Source organism: Hylobates moloch, unplaced genomic scaffold, assembly GCF_009828535.3.
Source record: "Hylobates moloch isolate HMO894 unplaced genomic scaffold, HMol_V3 SCAFFOLD_14, whole genome shotgun sequence".
Lineage (NCBI taxonomy): Eukaryota > Metazoa > Chordata > Mammalia > Primates > Hylobatidae > Hylobates > Hylobates moloch.
Window position 1 is genome coordinate 95235010 of NW_026652289.1, and position 13753 is coordinate 95248762.

At 43.3% G+C, this 13753-nt stretch overlaps 1 protein-coding gene across 4 annotated transcripts in view; it reads right to left on the bottom strand.

Annotated features, from left to right (window-relative positions):
* Window positions 1–6961: 6961 nt before the first annotated feature.
* Window positions 6962–13753, bottom strand: part of TNFAIP8L3 (TNF alpha induced protein 8 like 3) — a 48429-nt gene continuing 41637 nt past the window's right edge. For 3 of the 4 annotated variants that reach the window (XM_058427980.1, XM_058427978.1, XM_058427979.1), the window contains one exon: window positions 6970–8802. In XM_058427980.1, coding sequence (XP_058283963.1) covers window positions 8240–8802 — 563 coding nt within the window. In that variant the 3' untranslated portion in view covers window positions 6970–8239. Of the gene's footprint in view, window positions 8803–13753 lie in introns of all 4 variants that reach the window. The other variant, XM_032175542.2, reaches the window with a different exon arrangement.

Genomic DNA, 13753 nt, shown 5'->3' on the forward strand with positions numbered 1-13753 from the left:
TTTGAGATCCTCTGCCCTATGTAATGCCTGAATTCCTTCTATGGCACCCCCAGCACATGGCTATTGACTCTGCATCCTCAATGGGGCTGCAGGATGATGAGGGAGTGGCCAGCCTCTGGCAGCCAGGTTGTCCTTAACATTTTGCAGAACCTACTTCCCCACAGAGGCCACCCCTGTTAAGAGGCTGATGAGGCTTCATGTCAAGAGAATGTTGAGGTGGGGGACACGGAGCTTGAGGCTCAATCTAGGATGCGGTTCGGCAAAATGAGTCAGTCATGCATATAACTGGGATTTGCTTGATCTGAATCTAAGACCATAGAGCAGTTCCAATATTGAGAAATTCTTATTTGTGATATTTTGGGTAGAAAATCAACTTTTATGTTGCTAATAAGGTCTCATGGGGGCAGACAGGCGATTGATAAGGTATTGGGCTTCTTTCTGAGATAATGAAAATGTTGAAACTTGACTGTGGCTAGGGTTGCACATATTAATGAATACTCATACACTGACAGATTCATCCTGAGAAATGCGTTGTTAGGTGATTTGATTGTTGTGCAAACATCATAGACTGTACTTACAAAAACCTACATGGTGTAGCTTACCACACACCTAGGATATATAGTAGAGCCTATTGCTCCTAGGCTACAAACCTGTACTGCATGTTACTGAACTGAATAGGTGACTGTAACACAATGGTAAGTATTTATGTATCTAAAATACCTAAACATAGAAAAGGTATAGTAAAAATACAGTAGAAAACATAAAAAGTGGTACACCTGTATGGGGCACTTAACCATGAATGGAGCTTGCAGGACTGGAAGTTCCCCTGGGTGAGTCAGTGAGTGAGTGTTGAGTGAATTTGAAGGCCTAGGACATTACTGCACACCCCTATAAACTATAAACAATGTACATTTAGGCTACACTAAATTTATAAAAAATATTTTTCCTTCTTCAATAAAATTAACCTTAGCTTACTGAAACTGTAAATTTTTAAATTTTTAAAAAATATTTTGACTCTTTTGTAACAACACTTAGCTTAACACATACATTGTACAGCTATAAAAAATGTTTTCTTCCTTTATGTCCTTATTCTACAAACTTTTTCTATTTTTAAAATTTTTACTTTTTAAACTTTCTTGTTAATAAACTAAGAAACAAACACACACATTAACCTAGGCCTACGAAGGGTCAGGATCATGAAGACATAACCAGGTGACAGGAATTTTTCAGCTCCATTATAATCCTATGAGACGACTGTTGTCTATGGGGTCAGTTATTGACCAAAATGTCCTTATGTAGCGCATAACACATCACAATTCAAAAAACCATTGAATTGTACTCTCAAACTGGTGAATTGTATGTTATGTGAACTATATCTTTATAAATCTATTTTTAAAAAAGGACTGAGAATTCCATAAAATGTTTCATTTGTTGGTGGAATGGCTTCATTAATATATTTTAAAATAATTCTCATAGCATCCTATGATATCTGACTCAAATCAATAATGACTTATTCATGACTTTGCTTATACCCTGTTCTCTGTCCAGAGACCTGTTACTGGAGTCTGACACAATTTTGATCTGTAATGCATGTCTCACTAGAGGGTTGAGCCTAACATTGAACCCCAGCGGGCTCCTGCTGAGTTGGCTAATTGGCTGACTCCCTGGGCCCACAGTGTGTAGTTCTCTGGTGTTTATGGAGTCTTGATTTTACTTTTCATTTTTCTGGCTTAAAGCTTTTCCCCTTTGAAATCCATCAACTAAGATCTTCATTCAAAAGTTCTGAAGAGGATCATTGAGCAGTCATTTTTCAATTCGGAGGCTATTGCTCTGTTGAATAATGAATAGGTTTTCCTTCTAAGAGATCTACAGCGCAGAAATGCCCAGAGCTTCTCTTCTATGCTGCTTGGAAGAACTATGGAACTGGAAGGATTCTTAAAGACCTTGTACAACTCCCTGCTTTTGCAGTTGAGGAAACTGAGGCTTGAAGAGGTGAAGCATAAGGAAATCCCTGGCTAGTGGGCAAGCTAAGACAAATCCTCCTGACCCATGGCTGGCTCCATGTTCTACATTTTCTATTGACTGTGAAAGCTGAAAAGACAGCAAACCCCAAAATATCCATCTCCCTCATCTCCCCCAACCCAAAGCCAACAATCTATTTCTAAAATCAAGTTGTCACTATTTCTGAAACACAAAGTAGGGGAAGCCCCATCCCATGGCTGAGAGGAAATGTGACCCTCTTACAGGGAAGCCAGCTGCTGGAAGAGGTGGAAAGAGCCCAAGTCCGTCCTCGGGGACCAGCCCACAAGCTCTTCCTTTACCAGTGACAGAGCCTGAGAAAGCGCTTCTCTCCCTAACATAACCTAATTGCCACTTCCCCATTAGCCTCTGGCACTCACTGTGTGCCAAGCTCTGGCTCCTGCCCAGCTGCTCCTTGAGTTGGGAGCCAAACCCCAGACTCCCTTGTCTCAGGAACTGGTCCAGAATGGCCTTAGTAGTCAGCTAAGGAGCTCTATATGAAGGCCTGGGAGGGCTGGCTGCCCAGACTCTGGCTGCCTGGGTGGGCTGCCAGGACCCCTCCTCTGTACAGACCTGCCCCAGCTCAGCAAAGGAAGGGCATGTAAGGAAAAGGCAAGGCTACCAGTGGAACTGTAGTGCTGTTGGGGGTGGGTGTGAGTCTTTGCACCAGCTGACCTCTCCTTTTTCTGGGGCTGGAAGGAATTTGATGTCACCAGTATCTTAGAGCCACAGGCCTCATTCTTCAGGAACAACCTCTTGGGATCCTGGAAGCATACAAGGTCTCCTGAGGCCTTGGACTTGTGTCTGCATGCCAGCAGATGAGGCTGGAACTAGGACAGAGTGTGAGCACGTGCAGGTGACCTCTTCAAAAGCTTCTCCCCGTTCCTTTCCTTGGGAGTAACACTGCCTGCTTTGTCCAGTGGTGGACACTCTTGAGCCTTTGAGGTTTAGTATTAGGATTGCCAGCATAGGTTGGTCAATTCTTTAATTTGATTTCTATGTTGATATGGTTTGAATGTGTGTCCCCTCTAAATCTTAAGTTGAAATGTAATCCCTGGTGTTGGAGGCGGGGCCTGGTGGAACATGTTTGGCTCAATGGGGATGGATCCTCCATGAATGTCTTGGTGCTGCCCTCGCAGTAATGAGTGAGTTCTTACTCTGAATTCATGTGAGATCTGGTTGTTTAAAAGACAGGTTGTTAAAAGAGAGCATCTCCTCTCTTGCTCCTTTGCTCCCTCGCTTGCCATGTGACATGCCTGCTCCCACTTCACTTTCTGCCATGAGTAAAAGCTCCCTGAGTGCTCACCAGGATCACATGTTGGCACCAGGCTTCCTGTACAGCCTGCATAACCGTGAGACAAAATAAACCTTCTGTCTTTGTAAATTACACAGCCTCAGGTATTTCTTTTTGGCAATGCAAGCAGACTAACACATATGTGGTAGCTTCTTTTGGCCAGGTTTCAAAGGGCAGGCAGAACATGTGGAAGCTGACCTGCATATAGAATGCAGACCTATGGGTGCTTCAGACACTTGGCTCACCTCTCAACCTTCAAGCCCCCACAAGTAAGTCACTGTTTAGGGGAAGGTGACATTCATTCTCTGCAAGCCTCCACTTTCATATGTCGTAGCAATGTTTCTCTAAATTGAGTACTCACAGACCCTGCAAGTTCGCCCTGCAGACCTCTAGGTGATGTCAGACCTTAAACACATGAAGTTGAATTCTTTTCTTTCACCTGCCGTGCTCAGTCATCATGAGTGATGTTGTAAACACAACGTCAGAAACTCAGACTGAAGCCAGATGGCACCACATGGCTATAAGGTCATTCCCAAATAATGTGGAACATACTTATGTTGATTTTAATTTTTTAAAAAAGTTGTCAGAATGAAACAAAAACTTAAAAACTTATTTTGGAACTCATGGACTCCACCTCCCCCACCCCCTTGCCCTCAGGACTTTCAGAGATTCATAGATGCTATTTTGAGGAATAGTGTTGTAGGAGATTCTCTCTCCCCTTCCCCTGCCCTTGCCAACAAGCAAGACCTCCCTCTAAAGAAAGAGCATGAGCTGGGCCCAGCTTGGGCTGTGGCTCATGTAGCAAGGTCAGATTAAACAAGCAAAATCCAGTTGACCATTCAACTCCCAGTTGGGCAGGCCTTGGCAACCCTCTTCTCGAAGGCCATCTGATTCATAACTTTATTGTCAACATTCTGGTCCATTGTTGGATAGCTCCTGTTAGTGCAATGTTTTCACAGCTAAAGTTGAATTTTCACTGACTGGTTTCAGTCTTGACCTCTGGGATCATGTTGAATTAAAAAAAGAGAAAAGTCCTAAAAATATTGGGGCAAGGCTGGGCACAGTTGGCTCACTCACATCTGTAATCTCAGCTCTTTGGGAGAATGAAGTGAGAGGATTGCTTAAGGCTAGGAGTTGGAGACCACCTTGGGCAACAAAGCGAGACCCCCGTCTCTACCAAAAAAAAAAAAAAAAAATTAGCCGGGCATGGTGGTGCACACCTGTAGTCCCAGCTACTCGGGAAGTTTAGGCAGGAGGATTGCTTGAGCCCAGGAGTTTGAGGCTTCAGTGAGCTGTGATCATGCCACTGCACTCCAACCTGGGTGACAGAGGAAGACCTTATCTCTAAAAAGTAAAAAAAATAAAAAAAGATATTAGGGCAGAGGGCACTTAGGCCTGATTCGAGCTCTTTTCTTTTTTAAAATATGAACGGATGTAATAAGTTCATTGGAGCAGCCAGTGAACGTACTGATTTGATTCTATAAAATGTACAGATGGGAGAGATGAGAGTGTGAAGAAGCACAGATGGAGAAGTCTTTTCATTTTGTCGCTGAGCAGAGACCTGGAGTTACTGAGGGTGTCAAGACCCACAGATGCAAACACAGAGAAGAGTGGTACAGACACATGGCAGGCGGCAGCTGGCAGGGAATGTGTTTCTGCAAGGCTCAGATACATGAGGAAGGACACGCACAAAAGGGCTTGATGAGGATTTCAGCACAAGTCCCTGGTGTCGTCCTGTGGGGACAGAGCTGAGTGTTCAGGGACGGTTGAAGACCCAGTGATGTTTCCAGATGACTTATGCAAGCTGCTCCTGCCACTCCTCAGCCTTAAGGAATGTCACGCCCCTACTTGGTTTGCTGAATCAGGCATTGCTGTCTGAAGTCTGTGTGGAGCTAGATCAATTGAGCCATCTTGTACCATTGCTTCTTTCGAAATTGCTTTCCTATCACTTTGCAAAATGATACGTTTGTTATTGGGGACCTAAAAATGTAGCTGTTCTAACTCTGCTTTTGTGGGTTCTTATATTGAGATTTTGTACAGAGCTCTGAGCACAAATGCACATCTAGAGTCCTGCTTTCCAAAGCATCTGCTGGCCTCTATCACATTTTTTTCAGCCAAAATAGCCTTTCAGGGCCACCAGGTGATGTGGTTAGAGTACTTAGGATAAACCAATAGGACTGTATAATGAGATGCTAGCTTTGGTCACTAGATTGTTACGTAAAATATTTGAAATTTGTAGGCCTTTCAGCTGCTTGATGAAACTCAAGAACCACTTGATTTAGATGCAAATCGTATGTTTGAAATGTGCACATGGGATTGGTTTTGGCTTTGTATTTTTAGAGGAGTTCTTGTGCCCAGGTAGCCCAGCTCCCCACTGGTTGCTGCTGCTAAGTCTGGGGGTCTTGGGTAGACAGCCCACTGGCTCCCTCAGCAGAGAGCCTAAGGTAATAGAAAATGTTTTGGTCCACACTCTGCCATTGCACTTGGTGAGATTCACTGGTGGAGGTGCTGATCCTTCCTTAACCAAAGCAGAAAGGACCCAGTTTCCTCAGAGACTTGTGGGCTGTCAGAACCCAACTCAGCCTTCCTCCTACACCACTGTTGTGCTGTGGCCTGCAGGGCCAGGAGAGAACCCATCACCTTCTTTAGCTGGGGGTCCTGCCTTCTTCCCCACTGTATCTCACACGGACAGAAGACAGGTTCACTCATTCCTCTTGGGTCTGAGTTCTCTGTAATGGTCCACTTAATGAACAGTGAACCTACTTCTAGAACCATCTCTTGAACAAGAAAACAGTCTTTGGTCAGATAAATACATCAAGGCAAACCTTGAAGACTGCATGAGAAAATCCAGCACTGCTGGACTGGTGCCTTGCAGGCAGCTGGGAAGGAAGGGGAGCCAACTGCCTGTAGTTCCCACCAGCAGTGCCAAATGAAAATGACTAGCCATCTCCCCAGCCCAGGTGTGCACAGGGCATCATTGTTCAACCCTTAGGTTTGAGTAGAGGGCTAGGCCATGTTTGTCCAATATGGAGAACAGGGGTTGGCCTTACTCCTCCATATTCCATACTGAATAGCCTTCCTATGAACTAATTCTGGCTGCGTGGCTGAAGAACGTAACTAGATGGTTTGCTATGATGTTGACATGACAGCCAGCTGAGGCTGAATGGCCAGTGAGGCTCAGTGGACATTGTTTCACACGTCCCCACAAACCATCTCTTGATGTTCCTGCTGGAGATAGACCGTGGGGTGGGATGAACCATAGAGCTGTGCTAGTATGGTATTTTTACATTATCATTAGAAGAGAAGCAGAGGAGGATGGGAGGAAGGGCAAGTCTCTTAATGTGGCACAGTGTTGAAAGGAAGTACATTGTTCTGACGTTGGTTAAGACCATGATGAAAAGATGTCAGAAGCTGCACTGTGAAAGCAAGGCTGTGACATTTGGAGAAGGTGGTTTGTGTCTGTGGGCTAGCTCCCCATTGACCATCTCACAGATCCACCCACTTGTGCTCCCCTGAATCTACCTCCCCTTGGGGTTCGAGTGCAGAACTCTTGCTCTTCATTTTCTTCTTCCTTTCAATCCTGTTATTCTTAACACTGTATTTAACTCCAAGGAATTTTATTTTGAATCACAACTCTAAGATCTCTTGTTTGGAGGGCAGTTTCAATTTATTAATGAACCAGAGAAAACAGCACAAAATGACTGTGAAAGGCCAAGAAAGATGGGTAGGGGTTCATTCTGCCTGATTCTCCCGTGCATATGGAATAAAGCCTCCCTGAGCTCCATGCCCCTTAGATAAGGGAAGGCTGGTCCTGCAGAGGGAGCACAGTGCTTCTCTGTTTCTGTGTTGTGGATGGAAAACTCTCTCTCCCTACCCCCCCATGGAAATTTTCCCTCCGCAGGATCATAAACCTGAACATCTAAGACCTCAAAAACACTTCTTTTTTAAAATTATTATTATTATTATTATTTTAGAGACAGAGTCTTGCTCTGTTGCCCAGGCTGGAGTACAGTGGCATGATCTCAGCTCACTGCAGCCTCCATCTCCCGGGTTCAAACAATTCTCCTGCCTCAGCCTCCTGAGTAGCTGGGATTACAGGCATGCACCACCACGCCTGGCTAATTTTTGTAATTTTAGTAGGGATGGGGTTTCATCATGTTGGCCAGGCTGATCTCGAATTCTGGACCTCAGGCAATCTGCCCGCTTCGGCCTCCCAAAGTGCTGGGATTACAGGTGTGAGCCACCACGCCTGGCCAAAAAGACGACTCTTGAAACACATTTTTCCAATTTGCAGCTATACTTTTTCACACCTTTGGATTTCACTTTGTCTGAAGCAGTGCATTTAGAGACAGATTGCAAACCCAGTTCATTAGATTCTATTGTTCTTTTCTCCTATGCTGCTTAATAGTCTACATCCAGGTTTATCCCCTCACGCTCAGAAGACAAAATATTAAGACCTTAAATTAGAGATTCCAAAAGTATGAACATACATCATCTCATCTGGTCCTCACAAAAGCCCTGTGAGGCAGGCAGGCAGGCATCATGGTTCCAGAATGCAGAGGACAGAGTCCTAACTGGTTAAGCTGGAAACCAAATCCATGTCCTCTGTCTCCTGGTTTAGTGCTCCTCCCATTCCATGAGATGAACAGCACTCACTGTAATGAACAAAACAGCCTTTCTGCTTAGAATAGATGAAATGTCCTTTAGGCTTGCACACAGGTGATTTTAAGTAGAAACCTTGCTAGAAAGCTTGGAAGAAAAACACACCTGAGCTCAGTTCAGCATCAGAATCAGCATCAGAGGGATGAACAGGGCAGAACATGGACATCTTTGACAAGGGTTTCTGTTTATGTTCTTGATTCTCACCCACATCATGGTTGAGTGCTGTAACTTTAAAGCAGCAAAGTCCAGTAGGAGGGAAGGCATTTAAAGGACTTTCTCATCTAGCAACTTATTGATTCCTTCACAAATCCTCTTGAGGTTGGGCCTACAGTCTCCATCCAGACTATAGAGGGTGGAGAGGAACTCCACATCGGCAAAGTGGTTAAAGACGTGGTTGATGCGCCCGTGGGTCCTGGGCGTCAGGTGCCGCTGCACCAGTTCATGCACCAGGTCCTTGCACTCATGCAGGAGATTGGAGAGCACATTCCTATCGAAGGTGTATTCCACCTCATAGAAGCTGACGATGGTCATGGCCGTCTGGTTCAGCTTCTTCCGGAACTTCTCCACAATAACAAGCTCCTCTTGGCTAAACTGGTTGTTCCGGTAGAGGATCCCGATTTTGATCGCCACCTTGATTAAGTCTTTCATGATCTTGTGGGCTTCCTTCTTGTTTTGTGTGTGCTCTTTGGTGACTTTGTAGAGCTCATCAAAGATCTCGCTGCTGGTGTCATCAATCAACATGTTGGCCACAGTTTTGCTGGCTATTTTGCTCAGAATCTTCTTCTGGGCTTGAAGCGCAAGACTCTTTGAACTAAAAACATCAGGACCTATGGTAAAAAAAATATATAAAAGTTTTAGAAATATAAGAACTGTCTATTATTTTCCCACAAGTAAAACACACTAACTTGAACTTATGTTCTTAGTGCAAAAACTCATGTCTTTATATCCCCTCACTCCCTAATTAAACCCCACCCCAGCCTGGTTCCCCCACTTTCCTCTCCACATGATATGCTTTGTTTACCCTTTTGAATCCTCTAAACTGTGCTTATGCTCTTTCCTCTGCTGGAGGTCGTCTCCTCTTATCCAGGCCAAATCTTACCTTTTTAAACCTACTGCATTCATAAAGACTTCCTGATTCTACTAGCTCACAGAGGACACTCTACCACTGCTGTCACACTGGAAACCATTCAGCTTTGCAAACTATACAGGAGCAAATTATTGCTTAATGGCAAGAATGTAGCCCCATTGTCAACCCCAGTCCCAGGGCAGACATGGATAGTTGATCACGACAGTCATTTTGACTGAGCCTCAGAACCCACATATCATTGGGTCTAAGAGGAATTCTTTGGATTTTGAAATATTGAAAATTGGATGGGTCTTTCAGTTAATGTTGCCAGGTAGCTGTTGTGCTGTGGTTGTTATTACCTGTGTGCACACCAATTTACACAAAAGTTGTGAGAGATTTGGGAGAAAGTCAAGAGAAATTTTTGTAAGAAATGTTGCCTCCTGAATACCCTTGATGGCATAGAGAGTTGTACTGTGGGAACACAGACATCAGTAACTCCAAATCAAAGATGCTAGAGATGAGTAGTACTCTGAAAGTGAAGCAGCTTAGGAAAACCAGACCCAATTTATTTTGCTGTTATTTTCTACTTTATGAATGAATGAGAGCAATATATGTTTAAAAAAATCCACAATATTATATGCAAAGAAGTCTAAAAAGCCTCTTTCAATAAGTATAAATAAAAATTCTAACTAATAAGAAAGAAATGGTTCATAATTTAATTTATAGCATTCTTTTTTCTTAAGAACACATAAAATGGCATCTTACAATTGATGGTGTTTTGATTTGATGAAGTACTCTACAAGGCCACCAATTAGCTGGAGCTGACATCTGAAATGAAACCCACTAGCTATCCTCACTCTACAGTATATGTGTGTATTGTTCTTATCTTCCCAAGGAGATCCAAATTGCCCAAGGACAGAGGCAATGTCTCCCAGAGCACCTAGCTCAGTTCTGAGCATAGGGAATGGTGCCGTTGAGTAAAATACCAGAGAAATGTAGAAGAATAAGAAGGTAGTAAAATACAGTGTACATCAAACTGATACTAAGAAAAACCAATATTCCTTTTAAGAATGAGGGCCTGGAGAATCCCAAGAGCTTTTGTCCAGTGCTTCGTGTCCACACAGGAGTGACTGGATAAGCAGAGCAGACAGAGCGACGGCCACATGCCCTGGCTTTTGTTGTCCTTGTCTGGTCCCTCCCTCTCTGCTCCTTCTGGGTCAGCAGAACTAAACCAGTGAGCACCAGGGGCCTTCCACAGCCCTAGCAAGCTCTCTTCCAAAGTCTGAGACCATAGAATCTTTAAGCAACTTCACACCCAAGTGACCCTGACATGGCCAGGCTTTTCCCTTCCACCTCAGTGCTAAGAGGAATAAACGCTCATTGTGTGGAATATAAAAGGAATGTACAATCTCTCCTGACTCTTCTTTACTATGAGAAAGCTCCGACTTCCTGACTGATGCTATTCCAGAGTTTGAGGCAAATGATATTCCTGCCCAGTCTCATCATCTACCATGATCAGTAGAGCTTTGTGTGAATAGCTTTTGTTCTCTGCAAAATCAAAGCTGTTCTCCAAAGGCAAATATTTACAAGCACTAAGCATATTCAGAAGATTGCACTGTATGCTTTGAAGTCAATTCCACAGATGAAGCTTAAAGACTGTTGAGTAATCGCCCTGTCACTGAAATAAGTATATGCCTCCTCAGGTGACTATTCTAATAGGAATAGTGGAATGTAGATGGATCCATTCTAGAATATAAAAAAATGAGTCATGGCTTTGTAGTCACAGCTTCTAAAAACTGCCCAAGAATAAGTCTTTAGACTCTCTAGAAATGCAGCCAACATGCATTTACACAGAAGCAGCAGGTCAACTACATATGCATCCAGTGGCAGGTTGGTGCCTGAGGGCAGGGACTCATGTCTAAGCCCGATTACCCCCAATGCCTGGCACATTGGCCACACACAGCAGGTGTTGGCTGAGTGAAGGGAGTGCTGGTTCTGTGCCAGGTGCTGTTTAACCCTTTGGGCTGGGTTAAGTGGGCATTTTCCCGAGGCTTTCCTGCTGGCCTGATTCCATACCCTGCTGTTTGTACTGCCAGCATTTCCTCTATTCTGCTCTGGACCAGTTTTCAGAGCTCACATATCACATTTAAAATAAATATAAGATTTATTTTAAAAATAATTAATTGGCTGGGTGCTGTGGCTCATGCCTGTAATCCCAGCATTTTGGGAGGCTGAGGCGGGTGGATCAGTTGAGGTCAGGAGTTCGAGACCACCCTGGCCAACATGGCTAAACCCCATCTCTATTAAAAATACAAAAATTAGCCAGGCGTGATGGCGTGCATCTGTAGGCCCAGCTACTTGCGAGGCTGAAACACCAGGATGGCTTGAACTCGGGAGGCAAGTGTTGCAGTGAGCTGAGATCACGCCACTGCACTCTGGCCTGATCGACAGAGCAAGACTGTCTCAAAAAAGTCATAATAATTCAATTTACCAACATTTATTTTGTTTTGTTTTTTGAGATGGGGGTCTCGCTATGGTGGCCTCAAAGCTGGCCTTGAACTCCAGGGCTCAAGCAATCCGCCTGTCTCAGCTTCCCAAGTAGCTGGGACTACAGGAATGTACACTGTGCCAGGCCCCTATAAGAAATTTTAACAACTGTATACCTCCTTGAATATTTTAAAACTTGTCAGCAAGTATTTTTCATGTTAAGATTAAATAGTTAGGAAAGATATAATTTCTAGATAATGTAAATAGTGACATTTTCAAATTAACCTGTTAAATCATTCTTTTAAATGTGTCCAATGTAACATAAGTACCGTTGTTATATAATACCCATTATTGTACACTTGAAAAACGACATGAACAAGGTCTTCTTTAAAAATTGGAAATGTTACATTTTTTTCTCCTTGAAATTGTATCTCTATTCTACTTCACCCACAGCACTTTAACTTCATGTATGTGCTTTGCTTGAAAATATTTATCAATCCATCATAATTCTCTACAACCAAAGGATGCATATGAATTTAAATTTAAATTAAAAGAAGATTCCAGGGACCATAAATCTCTAAGCAAAAATTAAAAATTTTCCTTTGGAGTGAGTTATCATTTTAATTATTTTAGGTATAATATAAAATATCAAAATTTTGATAACTACTTACTAAACATAAGAAATGAAGTTTTATTGGAAATGCACCTCTAAATAAGATGGGCAGGGGTGAGTTATGGTGCCTTATCAAAAGAGTCATCATTGGCAATGTGAATTTCACATCAACTGTTTGTTTGCCAGGAGGTTTTGTACCCCCAGGGCAAAATGTCCAATTAAAATTTTTTTCTTGGCCACCACACCCTGTAATCTCAGCACTTTGGGAGGCTGAGCTAGGTAGATCGCTTGAGCCTAGGAGTTTGAGACCATCCTGGGCAACATGGCAAAACCCTGCCTCTAGGAAAAATACAAAAATTAGCTGGGTGTGGTGCCATGCACTTGTAGTCCCAGCTACTTGAGAGGCTGAGGTGGGAGGATGGCTTGAGCCCAGGAGATTGAGGCTGCAGTGAGCTGTGATCATGCCACTGCACTCCAACCTGTGTGACAGAGTGAGACTGTCTCAATAAAAATAAAATAAAATAAAATAAAATACAGTGAAAAATTAGCCAGGCATGCACCTGTGGTCTCAGCTACTCAGGAGGCTAAGATAGGAGGATTGCTTGAGCCCAGGAGGTCGAGGCTACAACAGTGGAAGAAAGGGAGATCCACCACGCCTTGACCTTAGGTTTCTTCTTAGGCAGATGAGTTTGTATATTAGTATGTACAAAGAATATGTATTGAAGTTGTCAAGAGGAATTTGGATCTATAACTGAGTTCCCTCGAAACTCTGCACATGTTGTGGAATGTCTCTGGACTCTTGCAGTCTGCCCATCAACCATTCTGAATCCTATTCTTCTGCAAGAGCAGCAGACTTCCATGAAATGTTAAGAAGTGTTCCTTGGGAAGAAAAGAAGAATTTCTTGATTACATAAATTTAAAAAAACACTGATTAAGCAAAGTGAAATAGCTTATTTTCTGTGAGATTTTAAAAATATTTATTTAATACATTAGGGTGTTCTATCAACTCCCAGAAAGAAGTGGGTGTGGTAGGCAGAATGACCCCCAGAGATATCCACATCCTCATCCTTGGAACCACTGGATATGCTGCCTTACTTGGCAAAAGGGAATTTGCAGACATGATTAAGTTGAGAGTGAAAGAGGGAAGTGGGAGAGTGAGTTAGAGAAAGAGATGTGATGATGAAAACAGAGGTTGGAGTGACATGGTGGCTGGCTCTGAAGATGGATGGAGAAGTCAGAACCAAGGAACGTGTCCTGTAGAAGCTGGAGATGGCCAGGGAGGGGATCGTCCCCTGGAGCCTCCAGGAAAAAAACAAAACGGAGCTCCTGCCAGCACCTGGATTTTAGCTCTGTAAAATCCATTTCGGACTTCTGATCTCCAGAAATATAAAATGACAAATTGGTGTCTTAAGCCACTAAATTTGTGGTAATTTGTTGCAGCAGCAATAGGAAATGTATTCAGGTGGGTAGAATGAGATGTAGCAGTCTTGATTTTCTTTGATTAGGGAACTATTTTTGTCTCCTGAGTGACCAAATGCCTAGTTTTCCAGCAAGGAGGGCTTTCCCAGGCAGTGGACTTTCATTGCTAAAATTGGAAATATTCCATACAAAT